This window comes from Sturnus vulgaris, chromosome 4, assembly GCF_052056855.1.
Source record: "Sturnus vulgaris isolate bStuVul1 chromosome 4, bStuVul1.hap1, whole genome shotgun sequence".
Classification (NCBI taxonomy): Eukaryota; Metazoa; Chordata; class Aves; order Passeriformes; family Sturnidae; genus Sturnus; species Sturnus vulgaris.
The window spans coordinates 2649549-2669980 of NC_142246.1; the positions used below are offsets into that span (position 1 = coordinate 2649549).

The window sequence follows — 20432 nt, forward strand, 5'->3', positions numbered from 1 at the left end:
CAGCCTTTCATTCATCAACATTCCCAAAACATTCAGGGCTGCTGTATCCCATATCCCTGCTGGTTTTTGCTGGTGAGATACAGCATCCCATATAAAAATTCCTCTCCTGGAACACATCAGACTTTGTTCAGCCAACAACTTTCTGCTAACACCATCTCATCAGTCACCAACCTCGACTGTGCCCAACCTCTGCTACACAAGACTTTGACTTATTCCTTTTGGGAAGAATCCAGCTTGATCCCACTATCAGGGGTGTTTTTTTGGTGGGTTATTTAATTAGGATGTGCCCCTGGAAACCTTATTGCAGGCTGAGTGTGTAGCTAGTGGGAAGAAAGGCTTCTCAATGATGCATTTTCCTACCAAAATAGAAGCAGCATCTTTAAACATAAACAGATTTCAGCTTCCAGCACGGCAGTCCTGGGGCAGGAGACTGAACCAGCTTTAACTACTGAAATCACACAGGGAAGAATTTGTGAAAAAAAAAAAAAAAAAGGAAAAAAAAAAGAAAAAAAAAGTGTGGTTTCTGTATTACAGCAGCTATGTGCTCCAGATGGATTAAATGCCATGTAGGCTGGTGAGAAAAAAAATAACTTTGCTCCTCCCCAGAAACAGAAGTTGGGACAATTCACATCAAAACTTGATCAAGCACAAAGCAAAAGTCACCAAATGCTTCAAAAGCAGTGAACTGTACCAAATTCAGATGTTAAAGCATCACTGGGAAAAAAAAAAATCCACAACGCCCTGTGGTATGAAACTCTGAAAATATATGTTAAAAATTGTGTAACAGAGAATTTTTCCATATTTTTGCTCCCAAGAATAAAGACTAGGATAAATCAACAGCTGAAAGGGCTGCAAGTCATCTTGCTGTGAGCCTTTGTTAATAAAAATCAGAGTATGGATGAAATCATTCAAGCTGAAAGGAAGAGCAAATGTTTTAAAAGGTTATTTTCCTTTGAAAAGGATAAATCTGCCTCACGGTAAAGAGAAGGAGCAAATCAGTTCATGACATTTCTTTCCTTTTGTGACAGGGAAAATTTATTAAAATGATGATTGCTGCATAAGGAAATAAAGTCATTTCATTACAAGCAAGACATGAAGCATTGAGAAAGGATTTCTTCCCCTGCTAAGGTTCAAACCCCAGGGCTGCCCCCATGAGATTACAAAGCAGGGATGCCCAGAGCACAGAGTGGGGACCAAATGTGAGGCTGAGCATCCTGCTGGTCGTCTGCATCCCAGCACTTAACCAGCATTTCCAATTAAGCACCTCTTACAGATCCATCATGGACTTCAGCAAGCTGACAGCCCTTCCAAAAGCCCAGAAACAGCCACTTTAAAAACAATGAAAACTCCTGAACACCTGCCTGAGGGATGAACAAACCAGTGTCTAGCAGATATTATCTTTTTTTTTTTTTTATTTAAGGGCAAATAAAATTGAAGTAGGAGTGGATGTTTTAAAGCAGTTAATGCAGAGCTGGGTTGCCAGCCAACATCTCACTAAAACATCTTCCAAAATGGTTCATTTCAGGATTCAAAGCACATAAAAATAGAGAAATAGATATTAAATAGGTTTTGATCAAGCCTCTGGCTGCTTGGGAAAAGGACTTTTAACAGATTCACCTCTGAAGCAGAACAGCAGCTGGGAAGCATCCTCCAGCAAAGCTGACTTTACACTGATCAGCTGGCTCAAAACCAGTGCCATACTGGGCTTCCCAATTGGTTTTCATGCTGTGGACACCTGTGAGCACCCCAGTGAAATATTTAGGGGTGTTTCAATGCTGCTCATGGCAGCTGAGGAGCAGAAAATTCATTTCCTGTGCTCTATCATTTGAGCAAACAAATCTCCATCCTGCCCAAGGTGTGTCTGAGCTCCAGGACAGCCAAACTGAGCCCCTGGGAGGAGATGGAGCAGCACCACAATGTGGGTGTTGAGGTCTTCTTGCCCCCCCAGGGCACTGCAGGACCAGGGCTCTGCTTTGCTTTCCTTCCCCAGCAGCTTTTGAAGATGTGGTGACCTGGGGCAGCTGGAGGCACCTGATCCCACTGCAGCTGGAGTTTCACGTTGGTTTTTTTGGCAGTAAATGATGTCTGTAAGGGACACCTGCTCTGGCAGTGTGCAAGCAGAATCCTTGGCCTCTCCACTGAGTGTTCATTCCAAGATAGGCTGGGAAGAAAAAAAAATCCAGCCAGAACCACCCTTCGTGGGGATCCTCAGGTGTTTCAGCCTCTCCTGGGGCTCCCTGCATATTCCAGTTTGGGGAAGCATTGAAGGGCAGAGCTCCAGCCCTTCCAAATAATTTCATTTTTGCTCAGATTTAACTCTTGCCCCTTCACACTGTTCTTGGTCACCAGCACCTGTAATCTTGAGTTCATCCTTGGGATGAAGGCAGGGAAACACTGAACATCCCAAACATCCCAACAAGTGCCTGCTGAACTCCCATCACTTCCACACACCTCAGTCTTCCTACATGGATTAAAACACCAACACAACGTGAATCCTGACCAACTTCTCTCCAAAAAAACCCAACTCAGCTCCCACATTACTCCACCACCTTTCTGCTGCCTAAACCCTTGCACCATTTTCCCCCCTTCTGCAGAACTTTCACCTCCCCACGAGTTTTCTCTGCAAGGAGGAACCTTAAATAACTAAACCCAAATGGGCTGCAGGTGCAGAGACCTCCCTGCCCAGTCCCACCTGTGCCTCAGAAGCTCAGCTGTCAGTTCAGATGCCACAACATCCACTCACTTTGGGAGAGAAACAGCAACATCTCATCCTTGAAACTAGCTTGTCCCAAATACAAAGTTTTATGCAAAACCATGGCCTTGTTCACATGATCTTGTTGATTTAGCAAGCTGGTCTAGTGGAAGGTGTCCCTGCACGTGGCAGGGGGTTGGGTTAGATGGTCTTTAAGGTCTCTTGCAATCCAGAACATTTTATGGTTCTGTGATACTACCACTTCTCCACCCCCTTGTACAAGACTGGAAGCAGCTCATACTAATACTTTTTGTTTGCTTTTTGGTTTTTTTTTGTTTTTTTTTTGTTTTTTTTTGTTTTTTTTAAATTAAGGACCAGGTCTACTTCAATTTTGAACCTACAAACTTCCTCTGCAGCAACAGCAGTTTGACCTTGTGCTTCCTCAAAGCTCAGCCCAAGGTAAGACCTGTGGTTGCCAACACTGCTGCTGAGCAAGGTGCAGCCAAGCTGGGCACCTTCCATGGGGGAAAAAGAGCCATGAGGAGGTAAAACACAGCTTTATTGTAGTATAAACCCCATCTATATTTGAAGTATTTCACTTTAAAGAGTTTCTCCCCTCCCTCCAGCTCTGCAAAGACAGAATTGCTCACCAAGGCACACAAACCACATCAAATGGAAGCAGGACCTGGCCAAGCAGCTCAGACACAGCCCCCATCCCACAGATGCTCTCTGCAGCAGCAAAACTATGTAATACAATATTTTCTTCCCTGAATATTGTACATTTCACCTGGTACACCACCCACTTCCTGCACTACAACTTGCACACTGGGCAGAAGCACCTGGGCAAGAGAGGACAGGAGAGGAAGGGAAAATGTCTTGCATATGGATGGGCACCTATAAAATGCATTAAAAATCAAGTTTGGGAATTAAAATTCCCTGAGCAATGGCCAACTGAAGTCTATTTTCTCTCTAAAGCTGTCCTGCCCCTCCAGATCACCCTTCCACATTCCCCAAGCAATAATTTACCTCCTTCCCCAGCGAGCTCATCCCTTGGCTCCACAGGTACCAACTGCACCCTCTCTCACTCCAAGTGTTGTTATATTTCAACAAAGCTCAGAGCAACTGGTGGAGTTTGTTAAGACAAATATCACATTTTGTGTCACAACTGGAGGATTTACGCATCAAAAGCTTGTCTGGCTTCTCCCCACCTGCAGCCGTTTACCTGCTGCCAGGTATCACTTCCCATAAAATGTACCCACCACAGGTAAAGGATCACAGCCTTTGGAAATGCACAAAATGATTAATTTTTCCAGCTTCCCTTATCTCCCTGTGGACATCTACATACAAAAAATCCCCAACCCAAATATCTGCCTGCCCTCAGAATGACTCTGTGGGAAAAGGGAACAGGTCCCTGACCAAGCACGGGCGGTTCTGAACCACAGGGAGATCGTCCACACGTTTAATACATCACAAATCCATCCAACCACCAAGTGGGGCTGCGAGGGCTCCACGTGTGCCTTGCCAAATTCCCGTGTAATTTTCCATTCTTTCTTCTTAATCGTTGCATAATCCAGGGAAGATTTGTACAGGAATATTAAAGGAAAAGTGGCTGGTGCAGAGAGAGGAAAACACCGGTGACGGTGCCAGCCTGACAGGGGATTTCCAGGCTTTGCTCTTGGAAAGGCCTGATAAGATGGATATATTTGTTTTAGCTTTCAGCAAGAAACCTTAAGGATTTGGATTACAAAATCCTTAAATAACATCACGAGAACTGAGTTCTGGACAAGGAGATAGGAGAAGTTAATGGTGTTAGCAGGCACTGACCTGGCTAATCCCATTGCTGACCTGTGTCTGGCTGGGCAAACGTGTTCCTGAAACCTGGATGTGCTTTACAGCACGTGGTCTTAGGGCAAGACAGTGCAATTCCAATTGTACCAAAATTTTGTGGATTTTGGTTTGGATCAGCTGGGACCAGATGTTCTCCTCTGGTCCTTCCACCTCCAGTGTCCTCTGTGCTTGGAACTGTGAAAAAATGTCACCAAAGCAGCTGCACTTGTGTTTTACCAACAAACCTAAAGCACAACTGATGGAATTCCCTCTTCTTTTCTGTTAGAAGAGATCTTAAAGACAATTTAGTTCCAAGCTGCTGCCATGGGCAGAGACACTTTCCACTAAACCAGGTTGCTCCAAACCCCATCCAACCTTGAGCACTTCAAGGGATGGGGGGCAGCCAATCTGCCCAAAATGAAGGATCTGTTTTATTGAAAATGTGGATCAACTCAACCCTCCCACTGGACCAAATATAATCAAAGCAGGGATGTGTTTGGAGACATGAACACGAAAAAATTTGCTCCTTTAGATGCAGGCCCACCAGTGTAGGCAGTAGCTGTGCTTAGCTGCAATTAACTGATTTAGCATGGCTTGATCTCAGTGGAGACAAGCTGCTGAGGAAGCCCTTAAACTTAGCAAACAAACACCACTACAAACCTAAACTGACTGCAGCTGCAACCTCTCCTGAAAGCTGAACCTGTGGTTGCTGCACCCTGGCAACGTATTTTTGAGGCAACCACCCTTTTGGTGCAGTTTCCCATCTGTTTAGGCAACAAGTACATCAGTTGCTGCTATCGGTTTTTCAGGACTGAATTTCAATAAAAATTGCACGTCTCAGAAGGATGTGAGAGCAGTTGATGTCTGTGCACTGATAGTTATGCCTAATTAACATAAAAATGAGGTTTTCCTAATCACCTGCAAGAGGAAACCTGCTTGCAGAACAAGCTACTGGGGAAAAAAAAAATAAATTACTCCTCAGGGAGGCAGTTGTCAGAAATAAGGTGGAGGGTGGATGTGTTTATTTATACCCAGCAGCTCCAGGTAGGGGCTGCAGGTCCTGACACGCTGCCTGCTGTGGTTTCTGCAAGGAGTTTTCTCTTTCCTGTCCCCATTCCATGCTCAGCTCCAAGCTCCTAGTGCTGGAGGTGTGTGCTGGGAATGATGGTTTGCAGTCTGTGCAGCAGTCCCTGCAAATTCCAGGGTATTTTTTAGGGTGCAGCAGGCCAGGTCAGCTCATCTCAGCCGTATCAAATTTCTTGTAGAAATCTGAAGCTTCACAGGAAAGAGGTGGGGAGAAGTGCCAGTGGGATTTAGGAGCATCACTCACTTGTGATTTCTGGTCTCTAGGCAAACTCTGTGTTTCCAAAACGCACTTCAAGGATCAGCCTGCACATCAGCAAGTCCCAAAATGTGAGAGAAATCTTTAAAGAGCTCAGAAGCACTGCAGGTGGTGGTGGCTTTGACCAAAACTGCAAATCTGAGTGGGGAAAAAACCACTTGGCCAATCAAAGCAGAATCCACCAGGATGAAGCAGTGCAGAGCTGGGATGACTCCTGACCCATCACCTCCTGTCTCATCTCATGAAGTTTGGTCACAAATGCACGTGCCTGGGGAGGAGATGAAGTTGTGGCACTTTTTGGAGGAGCCATCCTTGAGGGAGAGGCTGTGGGACCATGGACAGCCAGTGCTGGAGGGAACCCCTGGAGGGGAGCAGCAGCACCTCGGTGATAAATGAAGTTTCAAGTTACTGCTTGAACAAACACCAGAGGAAGGAGCCAACCACAATTACTGACTTATCTCGCAGGAAAGACATTTCAGTTATTGTGGGTAGCACTGAAAACAACAGCTCGGTGACGGGCGCTGCTGGAACCGGGGCAGGAAACCACACGTGTCGAGCTCTGCAAATCCACAGGGCACGTCAGCATGGCTCCCACCTCCCAAAAACTGCTGGCAACACAGCTGGAGGAACATATGGATGGTGCAGAGGTTGTGGATGGCTTTGGACGGGCTTTGCTGAAACAGGATCTGTGGTTTTAGTGCTCCCCCTCTCAAAAGCGCAGCACTCGGCACCGCAGAGGTGTCACGGGACTGTCCCCTCCACACCCCGATGGTTTCTGTCCTTCTGAGCAGCTCTGCAGTGCTCTGTACACTCAAATACAGCTCCACACAATGCCACGGCTCCATCACACACTGAGCACCTTGCTCTGATTGCTTTCAACACTCACTGATGCTATTCCCCACCCAGGACCTCACAAATGGAGGGACCATTGATGCTCCACCTATCCCACAGCTCACACCTGCCCCTGATGCTCTGGGAGCAGAAGTTCCCCCAGTTTTCTCCATCAAAACCAATTTTTCAGATAATAAATACATTTCACGAAGTATAGCAGATGAGCATCCCAATATATTTGCCTCGACCTTTTCTACTCTCTACAAAAAGGATGAAAGATAATTACAAGCCAATTTTTTAATGCCATCAGATTTAGTCAAATTTAGTCAGGACACCAGATTTAGCATGAATGTAAAATTTAGAATTAAACAAAAAACTTGATTTTGTATGTGAAACCTGAACCCAAAATTCCAGTAATTCTTTCCTCATTCTTTCTATTCCTATGAAACACCATAATTTTAAATATTGGATAATTTCAGTCTGCAGCTTCAAGGTTTCTCCAAAACACCAGCTCTTTTTGGAGACAGACTGATGTCACTGCAGCTCATTTGCTTAATTAGTGATTTACAGAAAGATCTCTCTAGGAGAAGGGGGAAACCCTTCAAATGAAAAGCTCCAAGTGCAGAATCAAGAGACCATCCCCAACGACTGCACATAATTTTGGGCCACACTGTACCAATCAGCAGCTGTGACTGATGCCATTACACTTCCTAAATATAAAAGTGAACCCTGCAAGAAGCCAAACACAACTCCCTGAGTTTTCCCTAACAGGAGGATGGATGTTGCTTTTACAGAATCGTGCTGGGATGAGAAGTCAGCGTGCAGAATAAACACACAAATCCCCCACGCTGTTGCACAGCCCTGAAGGAGTTTTCCCCTTATTTCAGCACTTTGTTTTTTATCACTGCAGCCTTCCTTCCCCCAAGCACTTGGCTTTTGCTGACCACTGCACACAAATCCTTCTCCAAAGGGGTGCTCGGGTACAGTGGAGCACGGGGAGAGGGTTTGCACAGATGTGCACGTTGCAAGAAACAATAATTCATGCAAATCCCTGCTCCAAGCAAATTCCACAGCAGTGCATCTTATCACAAGCCAAACAAAAAGCACGAATACACTGGAGAATGGTAAACCCCCGTTCAAAGAATTTGCTCTTGTTGCAGCTTGAATTTCCCCCTCTCCTTCCAACAACTCTCTGCTGCTGCTGCTGCCACCAAAAACCAAGCAGCCATGAACTGAACCCGTTAATCAGAAGTGAAAACCCAAACTGTGAGAGGAAGCAAAGCCTCTGTCACAGTAAATATTTGGGAGTCTCTGTGGTGACTCCTGAAGGGGTGAACACTCTCTTTGCTTCAGAAGAGGAGCAGACACCAGCAGTGACCATCTCACCCTCCTGATGAAGCCTCCAAGCAAAAACATGGCAAAACCATGGCAAAAACAACCCAGCAAGGCAAGAATCCAGGTATTAAAGCAGCAGAAAAACTACTTATAAATCCATTGAACTCTGCTCACATTTGTATTTTCTTGTCCAAGTTTGTACAACAGTTCACCGCTTTTAAATCTGGGATTTTCCTCTGTTTCATCAATCAAGAACTGAGCACTCTCTTGCCACATTTGGAGATATATCAGCTTTCCATAGAAGCTCAAGGAGATGAAAATTAAAGAATAAAATATATTTTTAGTTTGAGGTTTTTTTTTTTTTTTTTTTTTTTTTTTGAGAAGGCAAGTTAGAACCTGAATTCCAACCCAACCACTGGGTTTCAGCAGAACAAAAAAATCCCTGTGCTGAGTGCTCTCAAATAAGAGTCATGTCCCTTCCAACTCTGTACCAACAGAGACCTTATTATCCTTTGGGGGAGGAAGTCAGATTTTTTCCACTTAGTTACATTCCCAGGTAGTTCTTAAATAAGATTTCCCTTCCCTCTGTGTTTAAAGGGACACTTTAGCCCAAGTTACTGCTTGGCCATAGTGCCATCATTGTGTACTGAACCCCAAAATAGAGCAATGACTGTCAGGCTACTGGCCAGGACGATTTTATTTCAAGGACAGGACAAATGAGAAGATGCCAAAATTAACAGCACCTCTTCCTACCTTAATTATCATCGGTCAATCATCCACCTGCACGTCATTAGGAGCCCATAAAGGTTCTTCCAGTGCTGCCCCCTGGAAAAAAACCAAACAAACAAATAAAAAAAAGCTTTTAGAACCAAAGAGTTAAAATACAGCAACATTTTAGGGAAACAACATTTTTACTGCTGCCAGCAAGGCAATTCCAGTTCATTTTTCCAGATGCAAAATGTAGTTTTTCAGTATTGCTCAAGCTACAGACACACTTGAAAAAAACGAAAATAACTTTTAAATACAGAAAGCAAAACTGTGAGTTTCCAGGGTTAAAAGTGCCTTTGGGAAGAGGTTTCAGGAGGGAGTTACAGGGCAGTAGCAGCAGCAGATACAGATGAAGGGACTCTGATATTCCCAGCTTGGCCTGATACATGCACTGTTGTTTGGGTAAAAACAAATGAAATTTAGGAGGGTCCAGAGCTAGAGGAAATAGATAATTTCTATTACAGTGAGGGTACCACAAACACTCTGGGCTCCTGTGAGGGTGTATTTCCCCAGACAGAAGTAGTTTGGGCTTTGGGAAAAGCAGCTCTGTGTGTTCATTTACTCCCAGCCCGAGGGAAGGGGACAGAAAGGCACGTGCAGGTCACCAGGATTTCTGGTGGCCACATACCCATGGGACAGCCACCAGCCAACTCCCCAAGCCCAAACCTCTGTGGATACAGACTCTGGCTGTAGGATCAAGTGTGATCCTACAAGGCACAGGCTGGAGACCTGCAGGGATGTCTGTGATGTTCTCACACTCTTGCACAAACCATCTCCCTGCTCAGGTTTGGATTCCTGGCTCCATCAGCACAGCCACACCACAGAGGCTCAAGGTTCACTTGCCATGTCCTCACTGTTCCTGGCTGCTCCCCAGTTTTACACGACCAGCCAAGTTATCTCCACTCCCTGTATCTCAGTTCCCCATCCCAAAATATTTTTTACCCACACCAGCTTTGAGGCAGCAGCAGGGCTCCTTGCAGGAGTCTGCAGAGCCAACCCCAAACTAATCCCATCTTCAGGGGCTCCTGCTATGAAGTACAGAATTAAGAGACCCGAGGCACTTCTAGATTTCGGGTTGAATACATTTAAACCAAATTAATATTTTTTTTTTTCTCCTATCGACATCTTTCCTGCCCAGCCTTGGGCAGGATGCGACCCAGCCATCTGCTCTGTCGGTGCCAGGAGCTGTGGAGCTCAGACATAATCCCTGGGTGATCTCCTCATTGTTTTTCATCCTGCTCAAGTGTTGACTCAAGCACTTGTTCAATCAGACAAGTCTCAGCACTGCAATCAGATGGGCTGATTTTCTACCTCCACAGAGAAGAAAAAATCTGATTTAGTCGAGTGTGATAGAACCAGGAGCTTCAAACAACGAGACCTGGAGATCATGTCTGCTCTGGAGCCTGCCAGAATTGCTGCTTAACCCAAGCAGACCACCAGCAAGTTCCATTGTGAGAGAAGCTGTGAGACAGAGCAGATTAAAAGACATTGGATCTGCCAGGAAGGAGAGCTGGGTTATTTTCCTGATACTTCTTTTTTAAGGGAACTGGAGAACAGCTGAGGCATCTGCTTTCTCTTGTCTCTGGCTCTACATGAGTGACCCCAGATGTGCCAGACTCGCTGGTATTCCCACACACCCCTTGAATTTTCTTCTTTATGATCCAACACCTCCCAGGAATGCTGCTGTCCTGGGGCAGAGGGGTCTGAGGGCTACAAGAATTCAGCTCAGCTTTCAGCCTGTCCTCTCCTCCCTGTGCAGCAGGGGTGAGCCCCTGCCATCCTTTGGTTAGCTTTGTGCATTTCAACAAAGCAGTACATTTTATGGGACCGAGTCAGGAAGTTGGCAGAAGCAAATGAGCTGTCAATATTTTCATTGTCAATTTATTCCTTCATTCACAAGGCAGATTCCAAGCACAGCTTTGGATGGTGCTAAGTGCAAGAGAAGAACAGAAATATGGAATGGTTTGGGTTGGAAGGGACCTCAGGAGATGATCGAGTCCAGCGTTGCTGCCATGGGCAGAGACACCTTCCACTACCTGAGGTTGCTCCAAACCTGTCCAACCTGGCCTGGGACATTTCCAGGGATGGGAAGTCCACAAACTCTCTGGGTAACCTGTGCCAGGACCTCATCATCCTCACAGCCAAGAATTTCTTCCTAATATCCCATCTAAATCTACTCTCCTACAGTTTAAGCTCATTCCCCCTCATCCCATCACTCCGTGCTCTTGTCCAAAGTCCTTCTCCAGCTCTGTTTTAGCCTCTCTAGGTGCTGCAAGGTCTCCTCCTGTTCTCTAGCTCCCCTGCTGCTATCACCATGTGAGAATTCAAAGGGAACCAGCAATGAAGCCGAGTTTGTCCAAAGCTTGGAGCGAGGCTCACGCAGGGCACACTCACAGCTCCTCGCAAAACCAGGACAACATCCCCTGAAAAGAGGAGTGAACACAGGCAGATAACAAAACCTGCAAAGGCAGAATGAACACAGGAGAGCTCAAAAATGTCAATGGCACGTGTTGAGTGGGGTGTAGAGCCGGCTGTGCCTTCAGATGGCTGCAAAAAGGAGCAGAGGGGAATTGGGGATGTGTGACTTGCAGTGACTCACAGCCCTCATTCCTTGTGACAGGTACAGAGCACGGTGCAGGCACTCGAGTATGGCAGAGCAGGAACATCTCATGTTGTACACACTCACAGGAGTGTCTTACATCCACATCTGTTCTTAGAAATTACTCACTGGCCTCAGAAATCAGTTTCCGAGCAGAGAGGAAGCGCAGCTGCCCCGGATCAGGTGTGGCACAGAGCTGAGAGTGTCCCAAATTCAGCCCCACACGATCCTTTCCACTCCTCTGCCTTTTCCCAACCCCACTGTGCCCCAATGTCAGCAGTGTAATCCTCTTGCCAGATAATCCTCCCAAAAAGCTGCATCCGGAGGATCTGGTGCCATCAGCTGAGTGTGGAAAGCCATCCCTGCAAGCCACTCAGGAATACAATAATAATTCATAATTATTATTTGTATACCATTTGTATGTGTTTGGATGAAAGCAATTTAACTTGCTGCTAGAGCACACCAATGGTAAGGAAGACACACCAGATTTCCATTCTCTACCACAAAAATTCAGTTTTCTAAGCCTGGCAGCACTGGGAAATCTAACACTGACCTGACGCAGGCATTTCTGACAATGCTGCTACACAAAGCTGCTTCAGAAAGAGATTCCAGTTATGAAAGAGACCACTGGACTCAGTGTCAAGTCTCTTCCAGGATGGTTAGAATCATGGAATATCCTGAGCTGGAAGGGACCCATCAGAATCACTGAGTCCAACTCCTGGCCCTGTGCAAAACATCCCAAGGATCCCACCCTGTGCCTGAGAGCATTGCCAAAAAACTTCTCAAACTCAGGCAGGGCTCGTGCTGTGACCAGCTTGTCCTGGTTTTGGCTTGGAGAGAGTTAATTTTTGGGATAGAGTTAATTTTCTTCCCAGTAGCTGGTAGAGAGTTTTGGATTTAGGATGGGAGTGATGGTTAGCTTTGTGCATTTCAACAAAGCAATAGATTTTATGGGACCGAGTCAGGAAGTTGGCATAAGCAAATGTGCTGTCAATATTTTCATGGTCAATTTATTCCTTCATTCACAAAGCTGACAGATTGCAAACACAGCTTTGGATGATGCTAAGTGCAGGAAAATCACAGAATTTCACAGGTGATGGAGACCATGTCAGATTAAGTTGGAACAAGAAGATCTTTAAGGTCCCTTCCAACCCAAACCAGTTTGTGATTCTATGGAAAAAATTCACCTATTTATTTTATTAAAATGAGAAATACAAGGTTACATTCTGAGAGGGTTTTTTTTGGAAGAACCCTGCTGAGAAAGTGCTCTGGGAATTCAGATGACGACAGCAGTTCTGTTAATCTGGAATATTAATGGCATAAAACATTACACACACAAATGCTCAAGATCAGGGGTTGGCAAAGGTGGCCGACAGTTCCAGGAGTCCTCCATCCATTATTAAAATAATTAAAATAAAGGAAGGCAGGTATTAGTTGGCTAGACAGCCCCAAATCCCACCGCCTGTTAATCCACCTGAAACCCAAGTGTATCAAGGCAAATTAAAGCTGCCTTTAATCCATGCAAATCTCAGCCCAGGAATCCTTTATTCTCTTACCTCCTGCCACGAGTTTAGCCCTGCCCTGCACCCCATTCATGCTGCCAGAGCAAAACAACACAAACCTCCATATTTTAGTAATAGAAAGAAAGAATTTTGGACCTTTCACACATTTTGGGACGGATGCAGTTTTGTGCTTCATTGGCTGGGTGAGACCAAACCCTGTTCCACCTGTGCTTGCTTTAATCATATGTATCGACACACATAAATTAGGGCAATTTGTGCATAAATTAGGCAGCATCATTATGCTAATTGGGCTGGTATGATTGTGCTGAGAGTGTTTGCAATCTGCCACAGTCCTCTGGGACAGCGCTGCCAGGGAGCTGCTGCCTCTGAAAAGGCTGGAGCTCCTCTGGGATCCCTGGGGCAGGCACAGCCCCACAGTGACCCAAACCAAGCCTGAATAACTGAGGAGAAGGGGTGAGGAGAGCTGGTGTGATCTGTTTCCTTTGGAATGCTGGTTCCTGTTCTCTGGTTCCCAAATATCACATCCCAAGCTCCCCCTGATGCACAAAACAGGTTGAGTTATAGGTGGCTGCAGAGAGAGGCTGCTGGAAAAACAATCCCCTGAGGTGTGTGAAAACCAAATAAAGAGCAGGAGACCCAAATCCCTTGCACTTTGCTCTACCAAATTTATGTGAAGAAACAAGTCACCCTCACAAAAACCAAAGCCAGTCCACTGTACCTCTGCCAATTCCACCTGAACTGCATCAGAGGTAGGAATGATTGCTGGGATCAGGGAGGCATCATAAGAGTAACCTGATGATCCCTGTCCTAAAAGAACAAAACAACTCTCAATCTTTCCAGTTGAATGAGGAAGGATAAAGGAGGAACAAATAAACTACAGTGGCTGCTTCTCCTTCTGGAATTGTAGAATATCCACAGCTGGGGGGACCCAAAAGGATCACTGAGTCCAACTCCTGGCCCTGCAAAGGACACCCCAAGAATCACAGCAGAGACTCAATTAAATCATTAAATCACCATACACAGGTAGGTCTACGTGGAGTAGGCAACTATCAAGGGATTTTTATTGAGACCTTCAGGGGCTTTTACCAAAAAGCTCCTGGATTTCTTTAGCTGTCCCACAGGTATCCTGCAGCCTGCAGGGCTGTGGTTGGTATCCCTGTCCAGAGAATGGCTCTGCTGCTGCTGGTGATGCTCAGCTCCAGCTCCAGGGGCTGGTGTTGCACCACATCTCCCTCCTTCTTATGGGATGCTCTCAAAGTCATCCAGTTTTCCTTCCTAAACTGGTCACCGGTTTCCCAAATGGGACCATTTGAAAAATCCTCCCTGTGGGACTTGAATTCTCTCCCTTCAGAGGAAATTCAAGCTCAGTTTATACTCCAGGATCCAGCCAGGAGTTTTTCCTCCAACAGACGTGCTGGCACTTTGCCTGGCTAAAAAACATAGAGTAGAAGAGCAGCAAGCACTAAGCTACTACTACTAGAAGTGTTAAAAAAAAAAAAATCAACTTTGAGCAAACCATCTGGTAACACTCACTGCGCCACAGGTGAGAGCAAACACAATACGCTCTGTACAGCACCAAAAATTCATCAGTGCTCACAGAATAAGGGTGTGAAACACCAAACCAGCCCAGGGGCAACCTGGAACAAGTTGCCCAGAGAAGCTGAGGCTGCCCCTGGATCCCTGGAAGTGTCCAAGGCCAGGCTGGACAGGGCTTGGAGCAACCTGGGACAGTGGGAGGTGTCCCTGCCCATGGCAGGGGTTGGAGATGAATAGTTTTCAATAAAGGTAGAAGGATGAAACACTAAAAGGGCAGAGGCACACGGGAACTGGGATATGCTCCACAACCAGCAGGAGCAGGGAGCAGAACTGAGCTGTTTCAGCTGCAGGGCCAAAGGAATTAGAGAGAAAGAAAGGGAAAAAATCTGCAGCCAGCTTCCTTCTGCTGCTCCCCTGGAGCATGAGTGGCTGGATGGTGGCTTTCCCCCCATCTTTAAGCAGAACCTTCTCTAAGTAGTTTAGCAGTGAAAGCAAACTCATCTTTCCCTCTCTGTGATGGAATATGGACACTGGCATGGGCCAACACCAGCATCTTAACATCCAGTAATTCCCGAGCCTCTCTGAACACCCACCATCTTATCAAAACAACAGCTTTAAAGCCTCTTCTCTGCACTCTTTGGTGAGAATTAGTTATAGTCTGTCACCAGCAGATCAGTTTAGGATTGCAACTAAGCCAAAAGGATATGAAAAGATTTTGTCCAAAGCCTCTCCACACCAAATCAGTTCAAAAAAGGGAAAGACAAAACACGAGCTGGCTGCACCGGCAGCTCCAACAGTTTCTGCCGCTCAGAAGGGAACACAGCAAGATTTAATAAACAAGCTCAATAAAGTTATTCTTCCCTGTTTTATTTCCCCTTAAAGCATCAGCCCAATTTGGTTTTGTTTCCATCACAAACAGCTCCTTTAATCGTTCCTGACGGGAGCACAACGCGGGGCCCGGGCGTGCGAAGCCTCCCCCAGCCCCTGCCAGCTCCCAGCTCATGGAGCTGCTCTGCCTCACCACAGCAATTCCTGTAATTCAAGTCTGGCAAACAATTCCTAGGCTGGAAATGGGACAGCATCCAGTCGTTATCTCCTTTCTAGTAGAAAAGAACTAAAGAAAAAAAAAACAAACCAACAAAAAACCCAGCGTTATTTACTCTACCTGCCTGTTTGCTGTGCTGGCAGTGCCACCACGCAGGTGTGACAGCAACAAATGCTGGCAGCTCTCGCAGTTTTGCCTGTTGATGTCTCTCCTTTCATCCCAGCAAACAGCCTGTCAGAGCTAAGGGAGCAGCTGGGAGCAAGGAAAGCATCCGGCTCTCTGCTGACAGCTGAACAAGCCGGCAGTTTTCAGGAGGAAAAGCTTTCCTACGCTTCTAAACCATGGCAACTCCTTCCAGAGCTGATCTTGAAAGTCTTTTCCAACTTTCATGACTCTATAATTCTAATATTCTATAATTCTAATCTAATTCCATATGGCCTCACTGGTGTTTCTAACCTCATTCATCTCTACCAATCCACCCAAGGATTCCTACCCCCCAAAAAAATCCGTATTAAAGACCAAAAACCCATCAGTTTTCTTGCAGACACATTAACTGTGGACCGATCCCACCCCGGCGCAGACACCAACCCGAGGCCAAGCGCAGGAACTGTGCACAAATGGAGGTGAAAGGCTTTTGTTTGCAAGGTTTTGCTCACCAGGACACACCTGATAAGAGCCTGCAGCAACGCCACACCCCGAGATAAACCCGGCGGGCTCAGCCTCCCAAAGCCAGCTCTGCATCCCGGGCGAGGGGTGGGAAACAAACACCCAAAGAAAACACTCTGTGTGTAACAGGACCATTTCCCTTGGCAAACCTCTCTGCTTCCCTTTCCTCGCCCTCTCTGTGTGAGAGAGGAGAAACCATTCCCTGGCATTTTCTGAGCTATAGTCTAGGGCTGCTCCCATGGATGGATTGCAGGGCTGATGCCTGATCCTGGAGCAGGAGCACCCCACGATCTCCTGGTGCCTGTAAAATTCACACCTCGCTGGTTTTTAGACTGGACTGTGCAAAGAGACGGGGTGAAGCTGTTGGAAAAGAGGCATCCTTTACAAATTAAAGTGATACAGCTGGGAAGAAAAGAAATCCTGGGATGCACAGGTGGCCACTGGCTTTAAAAAGCCAGTGGATGCACAACCCTAGGTGAGAGGCTTTCATTAGTGAAGATCTGAAGTCAAACACTGGCACACAGAATCATGGAGTTCATGGTTTGGGCTGGAAGGAACCTTAAAGACCGTCCAGTTCCACTCCCTGCCATGGGCAGGGACACCTTCCACTGTCCCAGGTTGCTCCAAGCCCTGCCCTACCTGGCCTTGGACACTTCCAGGGATTCAGGGGCAGCCACAGCTTCTCTGGGCACTCTGGGCAAGGGGCTCAGTGCCCTCAGAGTAAAGTACTTTTCCCCAATATCCAGTCTAAACCTACTCTCTGTCAGTGCAAAGATCATTCCCCTCTTCCCTGTCCCTCCATCCCTTGCCCAAAGTCCCTCTCCAGCTCTCCTGGAGCCTCTTTAGGCACTGGAAGGTGCTGGAAGATCTCCCCTGAGCCTTCATTCCCCTGGCCTGAACAAGCCCAGCTCTCCCAGCCTGTTTCCATGGGAACTCTGGGCCACAGGGATGTAAGCAGATACACCAACAAGCTGGGACCTTACCTGAGCACACCTTGGGAGGGCACCTCGGTCTTCCTGAACTCTCACCGGGGACACTGGAGCTGCCCAACGTGTCCCACACAGGGCAACGTGCAGCCCAGTCTCTGAGGTCTCATTTCTAAGCAAAACATTTGCAACCTTTCTATTCCTCTTCCTCTTTTGACTTCCTTAATGCATAAACAAACGTATGAAGGGGGGAAAAAACCCACTCACACAACCAGTCATGCTCTGCACTGCCTGGGTTTGCTGGAAGCAGCTGGCAAGGGGGAATGGACACCAGGTTTTGGGCACTGGGGACATGAGTGGCCATGGGGCAGAACCTCACAAAATGCTTCAAGGACAACTTCCCTGCTGCTGCCTCAGGGCTGGTTTTATTTTTGGGAAGGTGTCTTAATCTGACCCACTCCACGAACAGAGCAGGTGGGACACACACCAAGAGTCTGCAAGAGGCTCTGCTGTATCCTGGACGTTTTGGGAGTGAATGAATGCAGTGGAACACATTGCCCAGAGAAGCTGTGGCTGCACCTGGATCCCTGGAAGTGTCCCAGGCCAGGCTGGACAGGGCTTGGAGCAACCTGGGCTAGTGGGAGGTGTCCTGCCCATGGCAGGGGGTTGGAATGAGATGATCTTCAAAGTCCTTCCAACCCAAACCATTCCAGGATTTTATGGTTTGTGCTTCCCTAAAAGTTTTGGGAAGTAATTCCCATATCCCATCATGCTTTTTGCTTGCCAAATGTCAAACTCAAGGATTTCCATGTCTGAACAAGGGACACATGGGTTGTCCCTAACCCCCAGTGCTGCTCTGCTCACCAGTGCCAATCACTGTGATGCAAACATCCTCATTCCTGCCAGGAGAGGTTTCACTTGGGTTTTCCTGCCCATCATTCCACCAGACCCCAGCCCACAGCCTGCCAAGCCCCAGGCAGAGATTTATCCACTTGAAGACAAATAGGATCTGGTTTTAAGGCAGATCCATGATGCAGGAGTCAAGTGGTGGTTTTGGCTGGGATTTTTGTACATGAAGGAGTTGGGACAGGGATTGGGACAGGGAGTGACTGTTCAGAAAGCAACCCAAGGATCAAGCTCCAGTAAGTTATAGCACTGGACAGCAACAGGATATTCTTCATTCCTCCCACGGATGGATTTCTGAGCTGTGCATATAAATACAACATTGTAGTAGCCAGGATATTGTGCCTCTCTCCTTTGGGACACAAGATCAGAGTTACAGCAGCTCAAAAAGCAATGGCTCCTTTCTGCCTGTCACTGACACTTGGGTTCCTCAGAACCCTTACTGGTTAAAAAACCAGACAACCCAGATCTGTTATCAGTGCTGAACAGGACACCCCATTACACACCTACTCACCCTGTGGCACCTCAACCCCATCCTGCTCCAGCTGAACCTCAAACAAACCCTCAGCAGATGATGGTAGTGCAGAGTAAGGCTTTTAACAAAGCCAAACGTGAGCAAAAAACCAAACAAACAAACAAAAAAAAAACAACCCAGAGCAGCAGAGACCAAAGGAAAATGGGTTTCACTTCTGCCACTGTCACTGCACCACTTCAGTGTGTTCATGGAAGAGCTTCATCTCCAGGCCTGACCATCAGGCTCTAAATTCACTGTCAAAGTAAAGTTTGTGAATAAATCCACTCAATTTTATAGAATCGTAAAATTATTTAGGTTGGAAAAGGCCTCTAAGAACTTGAAATTCAAGCATTCCCCCATCCCTGCAAGGCCACCACCAACCCACATCCCCAAATCTTTTCAATTGCTCCAGGGATGGGGACTCCACCATGGCCCTGGGCAGCTGTGCCAGGGCTGGACAACCTTTTCTGTGAAGGAATTTTCCCTAAAATCCCTAAAATTCCCCTAAACCTGGACACAACTCCCCCACACACGCCAGGGTGTCCCTGTGGTAACTCCAAAGAGGGAAGGGATGGCCCAGCTGCAGAACCAGGCTGCTCTCTGCTGAGGATTGCTCAGCACTTGGCACCAAACAATAATGTTGGCTCTGCTGTAGCTTCTAGGCTGGATGAAATTCAGAGTTTTGACAATCTCCCTGCCCCACAAACACCACTGAAGTCTGTGAGGATTCAGCAGACAGAAGGATCAGGAGAATTGTGGCACAAACCCTCACGTGCATCAGGTCTGGAAGCATTAAGGGTGTTGTGACAATACAAAGGGGCTAAAGGGCAAATTCCTGAAGGAGTCACCTCCTGGTCTACTCCACCCAGATTCCCAAAACCAGCAAAAGATCCAGGACTTGATTTTTTCCTGCCAGAGGTTTCTTTTTTGGGGGGGATACAGTGGAGAGCAGGACTAAACCTGCAAGAATTCATCACACCAGCAGTGGGATCCTTCCAACTCTGCATGGGGAGTCCTGCCACGGGAATTCTGGAACCTTTGGACATACTGGAGATGGAAAGTGGAGCCAGAAGTCACGGATGAGACCTCCTCGTGGATGGGAAAGCTGTGACTGAGCTGTGGTGGCAGGTGTTGGGTGCAGCTGTGGAGCTTCCCTTTAATCCATCACGGTGATCTCCTGCAGGCTCCAGGTGACCACAGGTCTCTGTTCCCTTCGGGGGTTTCAGTTTTGTTTCACCAGTAAAGACCCTACTCCAACAATAAAATAAGTTTTTTGTTTCTCTGGAAGTCTGCCCATTGCTCTATATTCTTTGTTTAAAATACCAAATGCTACTTTAAAAAAGTTGGGTTTGTTTTGTTGCTTTTTTTTTTTTTTTTTGTAATTAAATTTAAAACCACATATTTTTGGTTCAAATTCGCTCAGGTCCTTCCCTCAAGTGAAAGCCAGGACTCTGCCTTCCCACACAAACACTCCTTAGCTACCAGTACTTGTATGAGATTATTCATTACCTAAACTTAAAAAAAACCCCAAAACAATGAAGCACTCAGACCCCCAACAATTCAGGATCACAGAATCCCAGAATGGTTTGGGTTGGAAGGGACCTTAAGGACCATCCCAGCTCTGGGATGGCATCAGAAGATCCTGAGTGTGACAGGTCCACCCTACCAGGAGCAGCAGCTGGAATATGCCAGGCTACAAGGAGACATCTCAATCTAACTCTTGAGGTACCACGGCTGCTCCTCCAAAAATCCTGCATGCTTCACAAGCCTGAAGAAAAACAAAGAAATCCATCTGCCACCTCTTAGGGAAGGTACATGCTGCAGGTAAGGCAGTATCCTGGGAAAAAGGAGGTTAATTTTCTTTTTCTTTTCCCACTATTGCCCTGCAGCAAGAACAAACCCAAATGGTTTTGCCCTAATTTATG

At 46.6% G+C, this 20432-nt stretch overlaps 1 protein-coding gene across 2 annotated transcripts in view; it reads right to left on the reverse strand.

Moving 5' to 3' along the window:
• Nucleotides 1-20432, reverse strand: part of PTPRA (protein tyrosine phosphatase receptor type A) — a 117785-nt gene that overhangs the window by 52724 nt on the left and 44629 nt on the right. For both annotated transcript variants that reach the window (XM_014876180.2, XM_014876178.2), the window contains exon 3: nt 8781-8852. Coding sequence is in view for 1 of the 2 variants with exons in the window: in XM_014876178.2 (XP_014731664.1) it covers nt 8781-8792 (12 nt within the window). In the remaining variant the exon portion in view is untranslated. The remainder of the gene's footprint in view (nt 1-8780; nt 8853-20432) is intronic.